This window comes from Zea mays, chromosome 8 (assembly GCF_902167145.1).
Source record: "Zea mays cultivar B73 chromosome 8, Zm-B73-REFERENCE-NAM-5.0, whole genome shotgun sequence".
Taxonomy (NCBI): Eukaryota; Viridiplantae; Streptophyta; class Magnoliopsida; order Poales; family Poaceae; genus Zea; species Zea mays.
Window position 1 is genome coordinate 3,501,905 of NC_050103.1, and position 18,385 is coordinate 3,520,289.

The following is an 18,385-nucleotide window of genomic DNA, read 5'->3' on the forward strand; positions in this document are numbered from 1 at the left end:
CCCAAAAGCATGATCATACCAGCCGACAAGTACACCTGAACATAGACCTGAACATGCTACAATAGTTGTACTGAAGTTAAACCTAGAACACTAGTACGGATATGTGTCGTCGGTTGAGTAGTCACGACCATCGTCGTAGCCCACAAGGTCTTCATAGTTAATTGGTGACTCTTCGTCTATCAGTAGGTCGTCTTCTGAACCATCTTGTATCAGAAGGTCCTCTACTGCTTCCTCTTGTTGTGGATGTTCTTTCACTTGACTGTTAGCCATATTTTCTACCTCCCACTGAGTTTGCACTGCTACGTCCTCAAGATCCTTGGCGAGGTCGTCAATCTCAACTAGTGCTCGGTTAAATTCGTCGACCAAAGGTGAGTTGAAAGGCTGGAAGACTGATTTGACGACATCAACGATGTCACAACTACGCTTTCGAACAACTCTGAGCAGAGTAGCCAGTGCTTTACGGAGCTTTTCGTTCTCCGAATCCATGGCTACATCAAACACAGTGTTGAATTAGTTAACACCGACTACAATTTACGTATCTTATACAAACTACTGAATCGAAGGGATTCCAAACTATGAGTACACAGTTCAAATGAACCCTTAATCAATGTACATTGCATCTATGTGAACCTGTTATAAATTTGCAGATTAGGTTACCATGGTCGCATAAAAAATTAATGTTGAGTAATTTGAATCTGGACAGAACCGAATCATCTGGGACGAACAACCCCCCAAACCCAAAATGGATCCCCCAAAACCGGTCTAAATTTAAGCATCCGGACACAACAATAAGCCATTGATGCATGAAATTGAAGCGCATTATTTAGAAAGCTCCAGATCGTAAACCCTAGACATCCCACAAACCCTAATCCATGCCCCCAAATACGAACAATAAAATACGGTAATGATTCAGTACTAAAGAAAAAGGATTTGTGTAGTTCGTACCTCGCTCTTCGCGGATCTGGCTCGGTGGACCGAATCGAAGACGAAGACAACGGCGGCGACGAGCTTCTCTTCCTTTTGCCGGCTGCCTTCGACGAAGTCGGCGGACGACGAAGCCTTTTGCCGATGGCGACTCTCCGGCGACGAACAGGGGGAAGCTGGATTGGATCTTGGGTTGCGGTGGGTCGCGCGGCCTCGGTTCGAAGGGGTGCGAGCTCTACGCCGACAGACCCGCCTCCGCACGGCCGCTTCTCGCCCTCCTGCCTCGATGCCGGCGGCGAAGCGCGCCGGATCGAGGGCTCGGCCCCGGAAGATGCAGTCGCCAGCGCGGGGTAGGAGGACGCGGAAGTTTCCTCGCGGCGGCTGGTGGACGAGCAGCGCGGATAGCGCACTCCAGGAGCCCTCCACATTTAGAGTGTCTGCCACATCCTCTATAATTTAGAGGACACTATAGAGTCCCTTGCTGGAGTCGTAGGGGACCCGACAGTCCTCTATATTTAGAGGACATGACCCTTTACACGGTGCTGTTGGAGACAGCCTAAACACGCCATCGAGTGCGGATGCGTGCACATGCTGTCCTCCGTGAAGCTGAACATTACTAGCCGTTGGAGACAGGGCGGCGGCGGCGGACTGTCACTCGTGCCACACGGCCCCCAAACGGTAACTAGAGAGCAGAAGAAACTCGCATTCCCATTCCCAGCCAATCGCCTCTCGCTTTTAAATCCTGCGCCCTACCGCCGCCTCCACTCCCACCGCTCTCAATCCTCCCGCCTCTTCCTAATCCGCCTCCTCCCGCTCAGTCGCCGCCGTGGAGGAAGGAGCAACTCGATCGCCAGTCATGACCCGGGGAGAGAACCAGGAGTCGCAGACCGGGAACGTCTCCGCCGCATCTGCGGCTGCGCCGGGACCGAAGCCGGCATCGGCGGGGGCCGGGAAGGGCGCGGAGGGCCAGTCGGTGGTGCGGCGGCTGCAGTCGGAGCTGATGGCGCTGATGATGGGCGGCGACCCGGGCGTGTCGGCGTTCCCCGAGGGGGACAACATGCTCCACTGGGTGGGCACCATCGCGGGATCCGCCGGGACGGCCTACGAGGGCACCTCCTACCGCCTCGCGCTGGCCTTCACCGCCGAGTACCCGTACAAGCCGCCCAAGGTGCGGTTCGACACCCCCTGCTTCCACCCCAACGTCGACGTGCACGGCAACATCTGCCTGGACATCCTCCAGGACAAGTGGTCCTCCGCCTACGACGTGCGCACCATCCTCCTCTCCATCCAGAGCCTGCTCGGAGGTAACGGATCGCTACTGATTGCTAGATTCCTTCGTTTGTTCGGTCGGTCCATGGATCTCGTGCGTCGCCTTCGGTTCTCACCGACGGATTATGATTTGTTCAGAGCCGAACAACGACTCGCCGCTCAACACGCAGGCGGCGGCGCTTTGGGCGAACCAGGAAGGTACGCGATTCGACATCACGCTTCGCGTCTCGTTCTGTCTGAATCTCGTTCCCTATCGTTCTGAATCTCGCTTTTTCTCGTTTCCTCTCGTTCTTCGCTGTTCAGAGTTCAGGAAGATGGTGGAGAAGCTCTACAAGGCCGCCGCGTAGAGGACAGCACACGGCGCAGATGCCGACTCAGGTTCTTCAAGCACCGATCTCACTTGGATCGATTGACGTGGATGGTTTTGTTGGGTTGGGTTCCCAGTCTGGTGCTGTAGCGGTGTAGCAGGAACGCGTGGGTAGCCTTGAGCCTGGCGATTCTGTAATTGTCCTTTGAGTTCTGAAATGTTAAGAGATTCATTTTTACATGACTTTTTGTTTTTTCATTTTTACACTCTGGATATGGACGGGACTAGTTGAATTTAGGAAGATCGTATGATCTCGAAAATGTTCAGTAACTGCATCAACACAATGTTCAAATGACCTTCGTCCTTGTTGCCGACTGGGAAGGAAAAGCCACCTCGTTTCCTCTTCTAACGGCGCAGTGTTGCTCGGATGATGTATCAAATGGACCCTATAGCCAAACTACGAATGGTGTTTTGAATTGGGATTTTTTTTATAAAGACAATCATTTTTTTCTAAATAGACAGCCGAACTATAACCGGCTAGCGGCCGCACCGAACGTTATCAATTGGCATTTTAGGTTGCATTTGGTTACAATAATGAGATAGGACAAAATAGGATAATCCTTTTTGGCTTGATTTAATAATATTATTTGATTCAATGTCTTGTCCTCGGTTATACCTCGAAATTAAAGGGAAATTAAAGGAACGAGAGAGGATGACAGGGATTCCCTGTCGTGGCTGTCCCTAAATGTCCGGCAACCAAACACACCACTGGCATGAGCATGAAAGACAGCTCTGCAATAAGATAGTGCATCAAATCATTTTTACATCAGGATGCTTCCATGTACAGTAGGCAGACTGATATAACTAGCTGAAGCGAAGAGCATGTCGTCATCCTTTTGTTATGATGCTTGATATCCGCTCAAAGAACATGCGGCACATTTTCATGCTGAATCTTATGTCTTGCCTCATCCAATCAACGGCTATCCTTTCCAGTGTGCCCAACGAGGAGAGCTTATATGACCATTCATCAGATGTTTCTAGCCAGGTGAGGATGAAACTGTAACCTGCAGTAGTTTAAACTCTATAAGGATGAATATACATCCTGAAATGAAATGAAACCGAATGAAAGGTGTTACTTTGTTAACATGTAACCGTCCCATGGAACATGAAAAATAAACATACTGTGACAGCGCAAGTATGAAAAATATAAAGCATAAGACCATCCCAGCAGCTTACACATACACATACACATATTCAAACTACGTACACTCTACAAATAATACAATCCACAGTGTAAAACGGTGCAAAAGATGTTTTTGGTAACCATATGGGTGAACTATTATACATTGCACTCATATATGGTCACTAAAAACACTATTTTGAATCGTTTTGCATTGTAGATTGTATTGTTTAAAGAGTGTGGTTTGAATCTGTATGGGTAAGCTGCTGAGATGGTCTAACAGCTATGCTAATACTGAACTGTAGTAAAACAAGAACATGAGATTCAGCGTTAGCAAGTACCACTAGCTTCATGAGATACTGAAACCGAAAATATTTCTGTTCCATCATTTACCGAGATCTTCATGCGAACTAAAGATTGAAGCAGCAAAGAAAGCATATGAGCACTCCGAATCTCTGTTGTCCTATTCCCTGAATCAACAAACACACTGGCTAAATTAATCTCAAGCAATACAACAAAGTAGTGACAGATTAAATTAAATTTCCTGTAACCTGAGATGCGTGTATGTCTTCTGGAGCATTCTAGCTGCTGTATCAGATCAAATCAAACCACAAAAAGGATAAGTAGACAAAAGTCACTCAAATATTTGTACATGAAAAGGAACTACTCAGATTTCTCCTCTGCGGGGCTACTGTGATGAACATCTTCACTCAACTGTACCCTCTTTACCTTGCCGTGGGAAAATGGTGTCTTTCTTTTAGGTGACAATGGAGTTGAATTTTCTAGGACAGCTTCAGGCGCTAGGCAAGGAAACCCAGTAGCTGCAGAATTGTTTTTTTCAGCCTTCTCATCTAAGAGCTGCTTCAGCTTCAGAATTTCAGCGTCCCTTGCTGCATGAAACAAAAATGGAAATAAGTAAATAAAGTGCCACCTAAACCAATTTATTTGGTACCAAATAAATAAAAAAGGGAAAAACTGTTGGGAGAAACTTAAAAGTAAAGTTGATTCCAAAGGACCACTCCATTTCACAAATCATGATGCATTATGTTGTCATAACCCAATTTGTTAACCACGTGATGCAAGCTACTCTCTCTTTCAAATTATAAATGTTTTGGTTTTTATAGATATATTGTTTTTATTATATATCTAGACGTAGTATTTATTGGCACGGTGCGAAACGCTGGAGCTAATATCTAGATTAGACTCGGGTGCAAAGCTTGTGTAACCGGTGCCAAGAGTTAAGGCCCCCTTTAGAATGCAGGAATTTCGGAGTTATTGTATAGGAATTTCATAGAATCAGTTGATTTTCACATAAAAACACAAGAAACAGAAAAAAATCCCGCGTTCCAAATAGGGCTTAAATAATATTTTGTCTCTGCTCAACAGTACAACTACAATGGTCTTTATCAGTCCTGCATACAGTGAGGAAGCAAAGGAGGCGGAGCTAGTAGTTTATTTCCTGTGGACCCCATCGTTAGAATAGTTGGGTGATCCAAACGTTGGAGCATTTTACACAGTTTAGCACCTCCTCCTGACATGTATAGTTTTAGAACTGTAATAGGATGAAACAATAGTGTTACATCTCTATCTCTATCTCTACTATATAAAAGCACCAGTTTTGACGGTCACCCCGCGTCATATTTTATAAAATAATCCCTTCTATTATTTGAAATGGCCCACAAGACACATTCTCTTCACATCGATCGCATCTAATCCAATTCGTCTATCCACTCCCTGTCCACAGCGTATCCACGCCCCGCACGGCGCACGAGCGCCTCAGTAACCCACACAATGACAAAAACCCATGCACGCCATGTCTTCCGTTTATAGAAACGACCGGCATGGCAAGTGGGCCCGTGCCAAATGCACCACGACAGGAGCCCAACAACCCATGGACGCCGCTCCATAGGGGACAGGGAAAACGGTTTCAGCAGACCCACACATGTCGTGTCTTTCATGCATAGAAACACAGGGAAAGCGGTTTCAACAGCTGCGGGGTGGAACTATTTTACTCATCCTAATCCGCCAACCAACCTGGCTACAAAAAGTCGTACTGAGGCCCCTCAAGCGATAGCGGTGGTGGATCTGCTCGCCACCGGTGGCCTGACGCCCTCCAGATACTCCGACTCGCCTACGTCCTCCAAGGTATGCACGTGCGTACATCTGAGTTTCTGGCTCACTGACTCCACTGGCATCTTCACAGGCCTGTTCACCGAGTTCGTGTTGCGTTCGTGGGACCTAATGGAGACCGACGCTGCTGGAATGGAGGGCATCGACGGTTAGGCACGGGCCACACGGAGGGCATCAACGACAAGTCACCAACCTTAGGCACGACGACGGGCATTAGTGGCAACGCGCCAACCTTCGGCACGACAGTGGGCATTGGCGGCAGCGTCACTTTTAGCATGACGGTGGGTACTGCAGCCGGCATAGGGGGCAGCGCGGCGGTGTTCGGTACCACATGGATCTGTGGCACGACGCCCACCGCGGTAACATCGGTATGGCGAGCATCAATGGAAGGGTGACCACGAGCAAGATAGGCGGCTTCGGCACGACAGGAGAATGTCCGGGGGACGGGGTGTGAGCAAGATGCCACACGGCATGGCACGTAGTGCTGCTGTCACCGATGAGCATGATGAGCGCCATCGTCACGAGGCCATGGCGGAGTAGAGAGACGAAGCGTCACAAGTCATTACTAGCGGCTAGGAGAAGTGCTTCCTTAGGAGTGAGGAGCTACAAGGCCATCGCGCACTTACGACGGGTCCTTGGTAAGCATTTTATTGTAGCTCCATTCGAAGTTGAGCGTGTACTTTTCACCAGAGCTAGGCCAGTTGGGAACGAGATGGAGATGGTTGGTGGCCTTCCGATGCAAAGCACGGACAGCTATTGTTCGAGACATTTGGTTCATTAGCTCATTTGTTGCACGCAAGACGATATTGGGTACCGCTCAACTCATGCATGGCTCATGCATGCTACATCATGAATCTCTGCATGGCCTCTGTTTGACAATTATTGAGGCATATTTTCTTCTCTATCAGATTATTGTGCAATAGCTAGAGGCATCTTTACGATCCATGAATTTTGTGTTTAATGCGTGTGTCTAAGAGAAAATAAAAGAACATAGGTTCAGTGGAAGATGTTGTGGGTCTTTAACCGGCAGTCATACCGTGCGTTTATATGGAATCAATGTCTTGAGTTATAAATCATCAAGGCCGTTACACCATATATAGATCGAAGATCGTAAGAAGCCACTAAGCCCAATACAACAGGAAGCTACACCCTGTTAGCTGAAAGAGGACGAGCTACAGAGAGCTCTATAAAAATAGGGATTGGGTTTATTTTTCAACTCATATCTTTCTCGGTCTTTTGGCTAAAATAAAATGTAATATTTATTCTTATCAATTTAACATCTGATCTATAGACAATATGCTCACTTTGATATTAAATTTATTTATAATTGGTATTTTTTTAGGGGAGGGTCCATATGACTGATTTACTTCGTTCAACCATTGATTGCATTGCAGGTACGGGCTCACCCTTCGCAACCAATATCATGAAAATATGATTGTGTACTGTCGCAACGCACAGATATTATTCTAGTTCTTGGTAATGTAGCACTGTTCAGTAATAGTGTCAAAACATATTTCGGACCATACCAGAAAGACACAGGTGAACATTAGTAGAGGTACCATTTCAATGGCCTCCCAACTATTACTCGAAAAAATTATGAATGCATAATTGGCCAGTTGTTTGACTATATTGCAAACAATACAAAACAGTTTGGTTTTGGTAAATGTTCGCAGAATAAAATATTCTTGATTTATCATATGCAGATATGCTAATAAGCTACAACCAGCAATCAAGTACAGCAAAGCAGTAAATTTGATATTCATCAAACTTAGATGTCCATTGGTGTACACAAAGCAATAAGGTTGTCCTCTCTGACCTGAACTTTTTGAAACACAAATCACTGTGGCAATTTTATAGACAGTACTCGAATTAGTATAAGTATATACTTGCTCTAAATCACAATTCTAGCCAGTATCCCCTGTTTGAAGTATTTGTCCAACAAGGAAAGCAAGGGCACAGTTATTGAAATATTTCCTTGTTTAATTGTTCTGCAATGATGTTGAAGACATCAAGGCATTGTTTGGATCTCTAGTTTTGTAAAAAAAAGGATCCCAATAAACCTGTTTGTCCATTTCTCTGATTTTTTGATGTAACTAACTTGAGGGTGAGCAACAGTAGTTTTCTCTAAACTCCAGTTTTTCCGTTTAGTGTGTTTCAGATGTCATCATTCTCAACAACCTGGCAACTTCACTGAACACTGACAGGTACAACAGCTTCAGCCAAAAAGTCACAGGGGCTAGAGCTTGTCACCAGCAAAGAAACAACCACGCTGGATGCTTTGCCAGAAGGTGATGATTAAGAGCACGATGATGACGACAACAGCCAGGACAGCAAACAGCTTGGTGCTATGGTACTCATACGCATTGATGAGAGGGAGATGATGCTGTGTGAGCGTGATGGGCGATGGCCAGGAAGGGGAGATACTCAGGATGTTGCCGTCCACTTGGATGCTCATCAAATATGCTGGAGAAACGGATGACTGAGACGGAGAGGAAGTTCAGCGGGCTTCATGTGCTCAGCAAGATGCCGGAGAAAGTTCAGCAAGATGACAATGGTTATTGCTTAGCCAGGGTGCTATGGTCATTTGTGCTCTGGCGGGTCATTGGTGCTGCTGCTGGATACCCTATCCATTTCCTGAGATTAGGAATGAAGAGGCATCCATGGATGTGAGCTACAGAAAGGAAGCAGTAAGATGATTGATTCAGGGGCTCCCGTGCTGTACAATGAAGAGTAGAAGGAACAACTATGCAAGGGTGAAGTAATGGGCAATGGAGAGATTACCAAACCTCAGTTTAGTTTCCTACATATTAATCCAAATAACATGTTATGTTATGTTATGTAAACCTAGATTAATGGTCTAGCAACTTAAAACTAGTTTTTCCTTAAATTTCTGATAAAAACATGTTCTTACCAAACTGATCTTTATTTTATAGATCTAAACAACCACTAGATGATTGTAGCATGCCATTTAACAGGGATTTTATAGCCATTACTCAGTAACATTCTTAAGAGTTAGTGACACATTGTCCTTTGTGGTGGTCATAAACATAAATGTGCCATAGAATTAAGGTGAAGGATTAACCCAACTCATGTCTACTTTTCATGGCAAGTTAGACCGAAATTTGAATAAACATGATCACGGATAATAAGATTCAGACCAAAGAAAACTACTTTTCATGACTAGACAGAAGGTAACTTTGAGATTTGATAAATAATCTTACTACGAATATCTTCAAGGAATTCCTGACGGGCCTTCTCGAGCTCATCCTGCTTCTCCACCCTGGAATCATCAAATTAGCCCAAAAAAGGGATATAATCAACTATATAGGCACCAATTCCACACCACCCCCCCCCCCCAAAAAAAACGAAACCCTAACCCACGGAGAAGCATAAGAATTCTCATCTTACAGCTTCTCGTTGAGTTCCGCATTGTCTTTCCTGAGTTCGCTGACCCAATCTTTCATGGCTGCGTCATCAAAATAAAAGGAAAAAATCAAAGCAGGGGAAAAGAACAAGCGCTTCGCCCAAAACCCTACTTCCCAATCCCATAGCCCAGCCCGGAGATAGGTTCGGCCGGTTATACCATCGTAAAGCTCATTGAGTTCCGCCTCCCGCTTCCGCTCCAGCCCCTCGTCCAGTAGCTTCCGCTTCTACGGCACGGCAATAGATTAAGCGGAAATCAATAATTGCAGTGTCAACCCACCGCGCGCGGCCATAGAAACGGGATGGGGAAGAAGCGGACGTGCCCGCAGTACCTTCAGAGCAGTGTACTTCTCGTGGAACTTGTAGTCGAGCTGCTCCATCGGCGTCAGGGACGGATCCAGAAGCTTCTAGACGCGTGTCCGAGCGGGAGCGGCGACTTTGGCTGGAGAGCGGGAAGGAACCAAGGGAGGACAGTTTTTGGGGGTAAGTTTTTTGAACTCACACGGTGCGGTCGTGCGGAAAGAGAGAACGAGACAACAGATGGAAGACCTTTTTTCGATTGTGATACTCTCGTCACGCGGGTTCGTTGGCTTCGTATCTAACATCTGTTTGGATGTAGATATTAGTGTATAGAATTATGAATTAAAATTAATTTTATTGAATTCTGTTATTTGGTTGTATATATAATTAAGATTTGGAATCAGAGAGCTAATTCCACAGTATTGGATTCTAACTAAAAACTCTTTCTCCAATTCAGAGTATCACCTCTCTGTATTATGTGAAATTAGACAACCCAATTCCAAACTCCAATAATGTCCAAACAATAGAATTATAATTACATCTTATTTTAATATCATGACTAATTTGATATTAAAACCAATTTAATTTCATGTCCTCCAATATTAACATCCAAATAGAGTATAATACCCAGCACACGTCGTCGATTTAGTATTGTCGTTTGAGCCACTCATCACTCTATCGTGGACGGTTAAGTCTAGTGGAGGCTTAGGATATGTATAGTGATGTTTAATGTGAGAGCTTTTGTGGTGTTTTAAGGGAGTATTTGTAAAAAAATTATAATCTGAAAGGAAAATAGGGTTAACCTTTTCTTATAAATAATTTTGGTGGTTGATTGTCTAACACAAATAATTGGACTAACTAGTTTGCTCTAGATTATATGTTCTACAGGTGCATAAAGGTTCAACATAAACCAATAGAAGATAAAAGATAGGGTTCAAATTCAAAAGAGCAAGAAACTTGAGAGTGCCCTGGTCTGGCGCACCGGACAGTGTCTGGTGCACCAGGGCCATACAAACTCCAACTCGCTACTCTCGGATTTCTCCAGCGCCACTCCGCTATAATTCACCGGACTGTCCGGTGTGCCACCGGACTATCCGGTGCACCAGCGGAGCAACGACTCTTCGGCGCAACGGTCGACTGCATAGTACCCCTGACAGCGCTACAGTTCGCGGCAGAAGTCAGAGCAGAGGTCAGAGGCGCATCTGGGCAGTGAACAGTGCCTGTCTGGTGCCACCAGAAGTCAGCGCTCCAACGGTCGACTGTATCAGAACCCTAACGGTTGGGTGACGTGGCTGGCACACCGGACAGTGTCCGGCGGCGCACCGGACAGGTGCGCCCATCGACAGTAGCCTGCCCCAACGGTTGTTTTGGTGAATGAGGGCTATAAATACCCCTCAACCACCACCACTCCAACCATCCAAGCATTCAACGCTCTTCATTCAATACAAGAGCAAAGTGTAACACTCCAAAACACAAAATCAAAGCCACTGATCCAATCAAAGTCCTCAATTCAACTCTAGTGTTTTAGGACTTGTGAGAGGATCGTTCTTGTGTTTCTTTGTTGCTCTTGTTGCTTGGTTGGCTTTCTTCTTTCTCTCATTCATATTCTCAAAGCCTTGTAAGCGAAGCAAGAGACACCAATTATGTGGTGGTCCTTGCAGGGTCTAAGTGACCCGAGAAAATCAAGGAAGAAAGCTCACTCGGTCTAAGTGACCGTTTGAGAGAGGGAAAGGGTTGAAAGAGACCCGGTCTTTGTGACCACCTCAACGGGGACTAGGTTCTTTAGAACCGAATCTCGATAAAACAAATCACCGTGTCATTCGCTTGATTTGCTCTTGTTTTGTTTTCCCCTCTCTCCTGGACTCGGATTTAATTCTAACGCTAATTCCGGCTTGTAGTTTGTGTTTTAAATTGTAAATTTCAGAATACGCCTATTCACCCCCCCTCTAGGCGACTTTCATAACCGACTTTTGGTGAGCACCCATCTTTGTCTCGTGCTCCAAGTTACAATAGCCACCCCACTTCCACCTTTATGAATCGGTCGTCTCTTGCATTATCCTCTGCTCAAGGCCACCATCACTTGCTCAAAGTTGCATCGTTTTTTGCCCTTCACTTGCTTCAATTGGTACACGACTTCAGTTTGAACATGTAGGACGTCAGTTGCTGGCGTGTGCATGTGAGTGACCGTAGCGACCGTCTTTTTTGTATTTTTAGTTTTTTGGTTTTATTTTCACAAATACGCTCTTTCTAGTTTCATTTTAAAAAAATGGACCCTTAGCTCGGCGTCATCACTATTGGCGTCGAGCTACAACGTGTCGGCGCCAACTATTTTAGCGTTCATATGTAAGAATCGACGCCAACATGTACCTGATGTGGAAGCACCTCGGTGCCATGACCCTTGTCGCCAGGTAAGCGCCAAGATTTATGGCCCCTACCTCAGCGCCATGAATGTTGGCGCCGAGGTGTTGTGCATAGATCGATGCGGGAGGGTTGGCACCATGGAGCTTGGCGCCGACCCCCTATATACCGGTTCTACTCCCCCTCTCTCTCCAATTCACTCTTCTTCATCCCCACCGGCCGCCCTCGCCGCACCCACCCCTCGGTCGCACCCGCCTCGCTGCACTCACCCTCGTCGTCCCCGACCGCCCTCGTCGCCCCTGGCAAGACGCCATACCCGCGATCATCATTGACATTCGATTTCGAGGTATTAAATTAGCTAATTACTAATTTAGTTATTGAGTTAGTATTTTTGTTAGGTATGTTAGTTTTGTTGGTATATAATTAGTTGTTGGTTGAATGTGATTATCGTGAATATGAATGTGACAAATGAGAATTTGATCGAATGTGATAAACGTGAATGTGATTTAGTTGATGAACGTTGTTAGATGATGAATGTGTTGCATGTGATGAATGTGAGTTGAATCTACAGGTTTTAGTATCCTCCTCGTGCAGGAAGGTGTTGTCAAATTTTATACTTAGTGTTATGTTTTGTTTTGCATGTGATGAATGTGAGTTGAATCTGCAGGTTTTAGTATCCTCCCCATGCAGGGGAGGTGCTGTCAAAATTTATACTTAGTGCTATGTTTTGTTTTGCATGTGATGAATGTGAATAGTGCTATTGTTAGTAATTCATTATTAATTAATAGTTAGTTAGTAGTTAGTTATTTTAAGTAATTCATTATTAGTTGTTAGCTGGTTAGTATTTAGTTATTAGTTAGATCTTTGTTATTAGTCAGTAACTAGCTAGTTATTAGTGAGTGGTGGTTAGACAATGACCATCCATAATGGATATTGAATGTTTAAATCGTGTTTCAAATAAATGGACATTTTTTGAGCATATATCATGGAGGCAATGTGGTCCTTCCTAGACGAGATTGGTCCTTCCCAGCTTCCGGATGCTCCACCACCACAGCCTTTGCAGCCACAAGAACGTAGACGCCATCGCTCGCCGGACCGTTACACTCCAGGCACTGCCGCTCTCGATAAGGGTAAGAAGCAGGCGTTGACGGTTGAAATGGACGTTTGACTACCATGGATATGGACTATGAAGTTATGGACTTTTATAATTATTTATGTTATGGACTTGTATGAATCGAATGGATTTGTGTGGCTATGAACTATTATGGACTGTTATGGACTTGTATCAACTTGTATGGAGTTCTATGAAATCTATTTATGTAGTTGCATATGTTTGCTTGATATGATTTGTTTATGTGAAATATTTTTATTGAGAACATACAAAAACAGGGGAAACTCTGCCGAATTTTTTAAAATTTTATGACTTTACTTTAAACACTATGTGTGTTCAAAACAGGGGAAACTCTGCCGAATTTTTCAGAAACATGTAGCCTTTTTAGAAGCATCTAGCCTTTTTCAAAAGTACCTAACCTTTTCAGAAGTACCTAGCCTTTTCAAAAGCATCTAGCCTTTTCAAAAGCATCTAGCATTTTCAGAAGCATCTAGCCTTTTCACAAGAGTCCATTAAAATGCATACCACCTTGACGTTGGCCTATTTATACGCGACCATTTGGTTCATTGTGCCATACAAAGCGAAGTAGAAGCTAAAATGTCTTTAGGGTCATCTCGAGGAAAGGGTTCCAGAAATGAGAGAGCAAAGGGTGTGGGGAAGGGACCTCCAATTTGTTATGATGGGCCTCTTAGCCCCAATTATTTTGAGGAAGCAACATATGAATTTCTAGTACAAAGTAAAAGTGATTTGAATAAGGAGGTTCGCCTTTGGTCTCACGATAACAGGAGAGAAGATTGGTCGAAGTGTATGCATGGTGAGGATTACTTGGTAGAGATGTTCGTCGAGGGGGGATGTTGGTTCATAGGTGCAAGTATGCCCAGATCCATATTGTTGTTGCCCTTGTCACAACAAGAATGTTGGTCCACCACATCCTCCACTGCAGCCACAACAGACAACAACAATGGGAGGATACTGTTGAGAAGGGTCCACACAATTTGGAATGTGGGAGCACTACTAGAAAACTCTTATGTATCGATTGCTTTAAGTGTGTTGATTCTTTGTATCAATTGCTTTAAGTCTTCTTCATCAATTGCTTTTAGTGTCCAATTTGAATCCATAATAAGAAGTTCATTACTACATAACGTTGTTCAATAGTAAATAATACATAATAAAAAGCTCATTACGACATAACATCATATAAACACCTAGACTACTCAGTGCAACGGGGCCATTTGCCCTTGCGAAAAGCATCAGGGTTCTCCTCCATTGCGTCCTTTGCACGGTGTGCACGCCCAAGCTTCTTCTTCTCCTCCCTGCATTCAGCAACACACCTCATTTCCTGCTCGCCTACCCGTTGTTGCTCGGCCACAAGCTCCTCTCGTCTTTTCTCTATACTCTCCTTGTCCTCTACATCCCACTTTTTAAGATTCTCCAATCACTTCTTGTCTTTTTGGGAGATTTCTATGTCAATTCACTGCTCAAAATCATAGAGCAGTGGAGGAGTCTAAAAAACATGAAATTGTTAGTACAAAAAACATGCACCAGTTCGTATGAAAACTGTTAACTAATTAAAATTTTATTCTCACCATTAAATTCACCCGGTGCTGAACAATCATTGGCTTAAATGCATAGTTAGCACACATCCAATACCTCTGTCGATAGGTGTCATGATTCTCGGACTTGTCAACCTTGCAAGGATCACTGAAAGTCGCCTAGAGGGGGGGGGGGTGAATAGGGCGAAACTGAAATTTAACAATTTAAACACAACTACAAGTCGGGTTAGCGTTAGAGATAATAATGAGTCCGAGAGAGAGGGCGCAAAACAAATTGCAAGCGAATGAAGAGTGTGACACACGGATTTGTTTTACCGAGGTTTGGTTCTCGCAAACCTACTCCCCGTTGAGGAGGCCACAAAGGCCGGGTCTATTTCAACCCTTTCCCTCTCTCAAACGGTCCCTCGGACCGAGTGAGCTTCTCTTCTCAAATCAACCGGGAACTTCCCCGCAAGGACCACCACACAATTGGTGTCTCTTGCCTCGGTTTACAATTGAGTTATGATCACAAGAACAAATGAGAAAGAAAGAAGCAATCTAAGCGCAAGAGCTCAAAAGAACACAACAAATCTCTCTCACTAATCACTAAAGCCTTGTGTGGAATTGGAGAGGATTTGATCACTTGGGTGTGTCTAGAATTGAATGCTAGAGCTCTTGTAAGGTGTAGAAGTGTGAAAACTTGGATGACTTGAATGTGGGGTGGTTGGGGGTATTTATAACCCCAACCACCAAACTAGCCGTTTGGTGAAGGCTGCTGTCGACGGGCGCACCGGACAGTCTGGTGCGCCACCGGACACTGTCCGGTGCGCCAGCCACATAACCCGGCCGTTAGGGTTCGACCGTTGGAGTTCTGACGAGTGGGCCCGCCTGGCTGTCCGGTGGTGCACCGGACAGGTCATGTAGACTGTCCGGTGTGCCACCCACGCGTGCTCTGCTCCTCTGCGCGCGCTAGCACGCATTTAATGCTGTTGCAGGTGACCGTTGGCGCGGACTAGCCGTTGCTCCGCCGTTACACCGGACAGTCTGGTGTGCACCAGACATGTCCGGTGAATTATAGCGGAGCGGATTCCCGAAGCTGGCGAGTTCAGAGTCGCATCTCCATGGAGCACCAGACACTGTCCGGTGTACACCGGACAGTCTGGTGAATTATAGCGCGGCATCTCTGAGAATTCCCGAAGGTGTGAAGTTCAGCTTGGAGTCCCCTGGTGCACCGGACAGTCCGGTGCGCCAGACCAGGGTGTCTTCGGTTATCCCTTTGCTCTTTTTGTTGAACCCTTTACTTGGTCTTTTTATTGGCTTATTGTGAACCTTTGGTACCTGTAGAACTTATAAACTTGGGCAAACTAGTTAGTCCAATTATTTGTGTTGGGCAATTCAACCACCAAAATCAATCTAGGAATATAGGTGTAAGCCTAATTCCCTTTCAATCTCCCCCTTTTTGGTGATTGATGCCAACACAAACCAAAGCAAATATAGAAGTACATAATTGAACTAGTTTGCAAAATGTAAGTGCAAAGGTTACTTGGAATTGAGCCAATAAACATTACTTACTAGATATGCATGGATTGTTTCTTTATTTTTAACATTTTGGACCACGCTTGCACCACATGTTTTGTTTTTGCAAATTCTTTTTGTAAACCCTTTTCAAAGTTCTTTTGCAAATAGTCAAAGGTAAATGAATAAGATTTTGCTAAGCATTTTCAAGATTTGAAATTTTGTCCTCTTGTTTCAAATGCTTTTTCCTTTGACTAAACAAAACTCCCCCTCAAACAAATTCTCCTCTTAGTGTTCAAGAGGGTTTTAAGATATCAATTTTGAAAATACTACTTGTACTACTTGCTCCCCCTTTTGAACACAATAAGATACCAATTTGAAATTTACCAATTTGAAAATCATTAGATTTTAAAATTAGGGTGGTGGTGCGGTCCTTTTGCTTTGGGCTCATACTTTCTCCCCCTTTGGCATGAATCGCCAAAAACGGATACTTTGAGTGAGACATAAGCCCTTTGCTAACTATTTTCTCCCCTTTGGCAAATAAAACATATGAGTGAAGATTATACCAAAGACGAAGAATTGCTTGGAGCGACGGCGAAGGATGAGTTATAGAGTGGAGTGGAAGCCTTGTCTTCGCCGAAGACTCCAATTCCCTTTCAATACACCTATGACTTGGTTTGAAATTCACTTGAAAACACATTAGTCATAGCATACATAAAAGGGACATGATCAAAGGTATATTTATGAGCTATGTGTACAAGACATCAAAAGAAATTTCTAGAATCAAGAATATTTAGCTCATGCCTAAGTTTGGTAAAAGTTTGTTCATCTAGTGGCTTGGTAAAGATATCGGCTAATTGATCTTTAGTATTAATATATGCAATCTCGATATCCCCTTTTGCTGGTGATCCCTAAGAAAATGATACCGAATGGCTATGTGTTTAGTGCGGCTATGCTCAACGGGATTATCCGTCATGCGGATTGCACTCTCATTATCACATAGAAGAGGAACTTTGGTTAATTTGTAACCATAGTCCCGCAGGGTTTGCCTCATCCAAAGTAATTGCGCGCAACAATGGCCTGCGGCAATGTACTCGGCTTCGACGGTAGAAAGAGCTACCGAATTTTGCTTCTTTGAAGCCCAAGACACCAAGGATCTTCCCAAGAACTGGCAAGTCCCCGATGTGCTCTTTCTATTAATCTTACACCCCACCCAATCGACATCCGAATAACCAAGTAAATCAAATGTGGATCCCCGAGGGTACCAAAGCCCAAACTTAGGAGTATAAGCCAAATATCTCAAGATTCGTTTTACGGCCGTAAGGTGAGATTCCTTAGGGTCAGCTTGGAATCTTGCACACATGCATACGGAAAGCATAATGTCCGGTCGAGATGCACATAAATAGAGTAATGAACCAATCATCAACCGGTATACCTTTTGATCCACGGACTTACCTCCCGTGTCGAGGTCGAGATGCCCATTTGTTCCCATGGGTGTCTTGATGGGCTTGGCATCCTTCATCCCAAACTTGTTTAGAATGTCTTGAGTATACTTCGTTTGGCAAATGAAGGTGCCCTCTTAGAGTTGCTTTACTTGAAATCCCAAGAAATACTTCAACTCCCCCATCATTAACATCTCGAATTTTTGTGTCATGATCCTACTAAATTCTTCACATGTAGATTCGTTAGTAGACCCGAATATAATATCATCAACATATATTTGGCATACGAACAAATCATTGTCAAGAGTTTTAGTAAATAAAGTAGGATCGGCCTTGCCGACTTTGAAGCCATTAGCAATAAGGAAATCTCTTAGGCATTCATACCAAGCTCTTGGGGCTTGCTTGAGCCTATAAAGCGCCTTAGAGAGCCTATAGACATGGTTAGGGTACTCACTGTCTTCAAAGCCGGGAGGTTGCTCAACATAGACCTCTTCCTTGATTGGTCCATTGAGGAAGGCACTCTTCATGTCCATTTGGTAAAGCTTGAAGCCATGGTAAGTAGCATAGGCCAATAATATACGAATTGACTCAAGCCTAGCTACGGGTGCATAGGTTTCACCAAAATCCAAACCTTCGACTTGGGAGTATCCCTTGGCCACAAGTCGGGCTTTGTTTCTTATCACCACACCATGCTCATCTTGCTTGTTGCAGAAGACCCATTTGGTTCCTACAACATTTTGGTTAGGACGTGGAACTAAATGCCATACCTCATTCCTAGTGAAGTTGTTGAGCTCCTCTTGCATCGCCATCATCCAATCCGAATCTTGGAGTGCTTCCTCTACCCTGTGTGGCTCAATAGAGGAAACAAAAGAGTAATGCTCACAAAAATGTGCA

At 44.5% G+C, this 18,385-nt stretch overlaps 2 protein-coding genes and 1 non-coding gene across 5 annotated transcripts; 2 read left to right on the forward strand and 1 right to left on the reverse strand.

The window, feature by feature from the left end:
• Nucleotides 1-1,585: 1,585 nt before the first annotated feature.
• LOC100192735 (putative ubiquitin-conjugating enzyme family) lies at nucleotides 1,586-3,012 on the forward strand. The gene is given in 3 exon segments (NM_001137934.1): nucleotides 1,586-2,228; nucleotides 2,332-2,391; nucleotides 2,497-3,012. Coding segments are annotated over 3 exon segments (552 nt in total). The 5' UTR covers nucleotides 1,586-1,780; the 3' UTR covers nucleotides 2,541-3,012.
• A 188-nt stretch (nucleotides 3,013-3,200) lies between these two features.
• Nucleotides 3,201-9,827, reverse strand: LOC100192752 (titan9). 3 transcript variants are annotated; one of them, XM_008656096.4, is made up of 8 exons: nucleotides 9,566-9,827; nucleotides 9,394-9,460; nucleotides 9,219-9,276; nucleotides 9,032-9,090; nucleotides 4,410-4,570; nucleotides 4,232-4,265; nucleotides 4,022-4,150; nucleotides 3,201-3,564 (listed from the first exon to the last, which is right to left on the reverse strand). In XM_008656096.4, the coding sequence occupies exons 1-8, from the start codon at nucleotides 9,611-9,613 to the stop codon at nucleotides 3,389-3,391; spliced, it is 732 nt and encodes a 243-aa protein (XP_008654318.1). In that variant the 5' UTR covers nucleotides 9,614-9,827; the 3' UTR covers nucleotides 3,201-3,388. The 3 variants fall into 3 exon arrangements, with proteins under 3 accessions (XP_008654318.1, XP_008654316.1, NP_001131422.1); XM_008656094.4 differs by having other exon boundaries at nucleotides 4,232-4,268; NM_001137950.1 differs by having other exon boundaries at nucleotides 3,276-3,564; nucleotides 4,074-4,150; nucleotides 4,232-4,268; nucleotides 9,566-9,649.
• On the forward strand, nucleotides 7,030-7,220 carry LOC111590076 (U2 spliceosomal RNA). Its single transcript, XR_004852356.1, has one exon. It is a non-coding gene; the product is annotated as a U2 spliceosomal RNA (small nuclear RNA).
• Nucleotides 9,828-18,385: the final 8,558 nt, after the last annotated feature.

What these genes read in the sequence shown, in the direction of transcription:
- LOC100192752 (XM_008656094.4), bottom strand. Translation starts at nt 9,613, where the DNA reads ATGGAGCAGCTCGACTACAAGTTCCACGAGAAGTACACTGCTCTGAAG. An exon ending in ATTCCTTGAAGATATTCGTA is followed by an intron (nt 4,571 to 9,031) that starts GTAAGATTATTT and finishes TGTTTCATGCAG; the next exon opens with CAAGGGACGCTGAAATTCTG. An exon ending in AAGACATACACGCATCTCAG is followed by an intron (nt 4,151 to 4,231) that starts GTTACAGGAAAT and finishes TTGTTGATTCAG; the next exon opens with GGAATAGGACAACAGAGATT.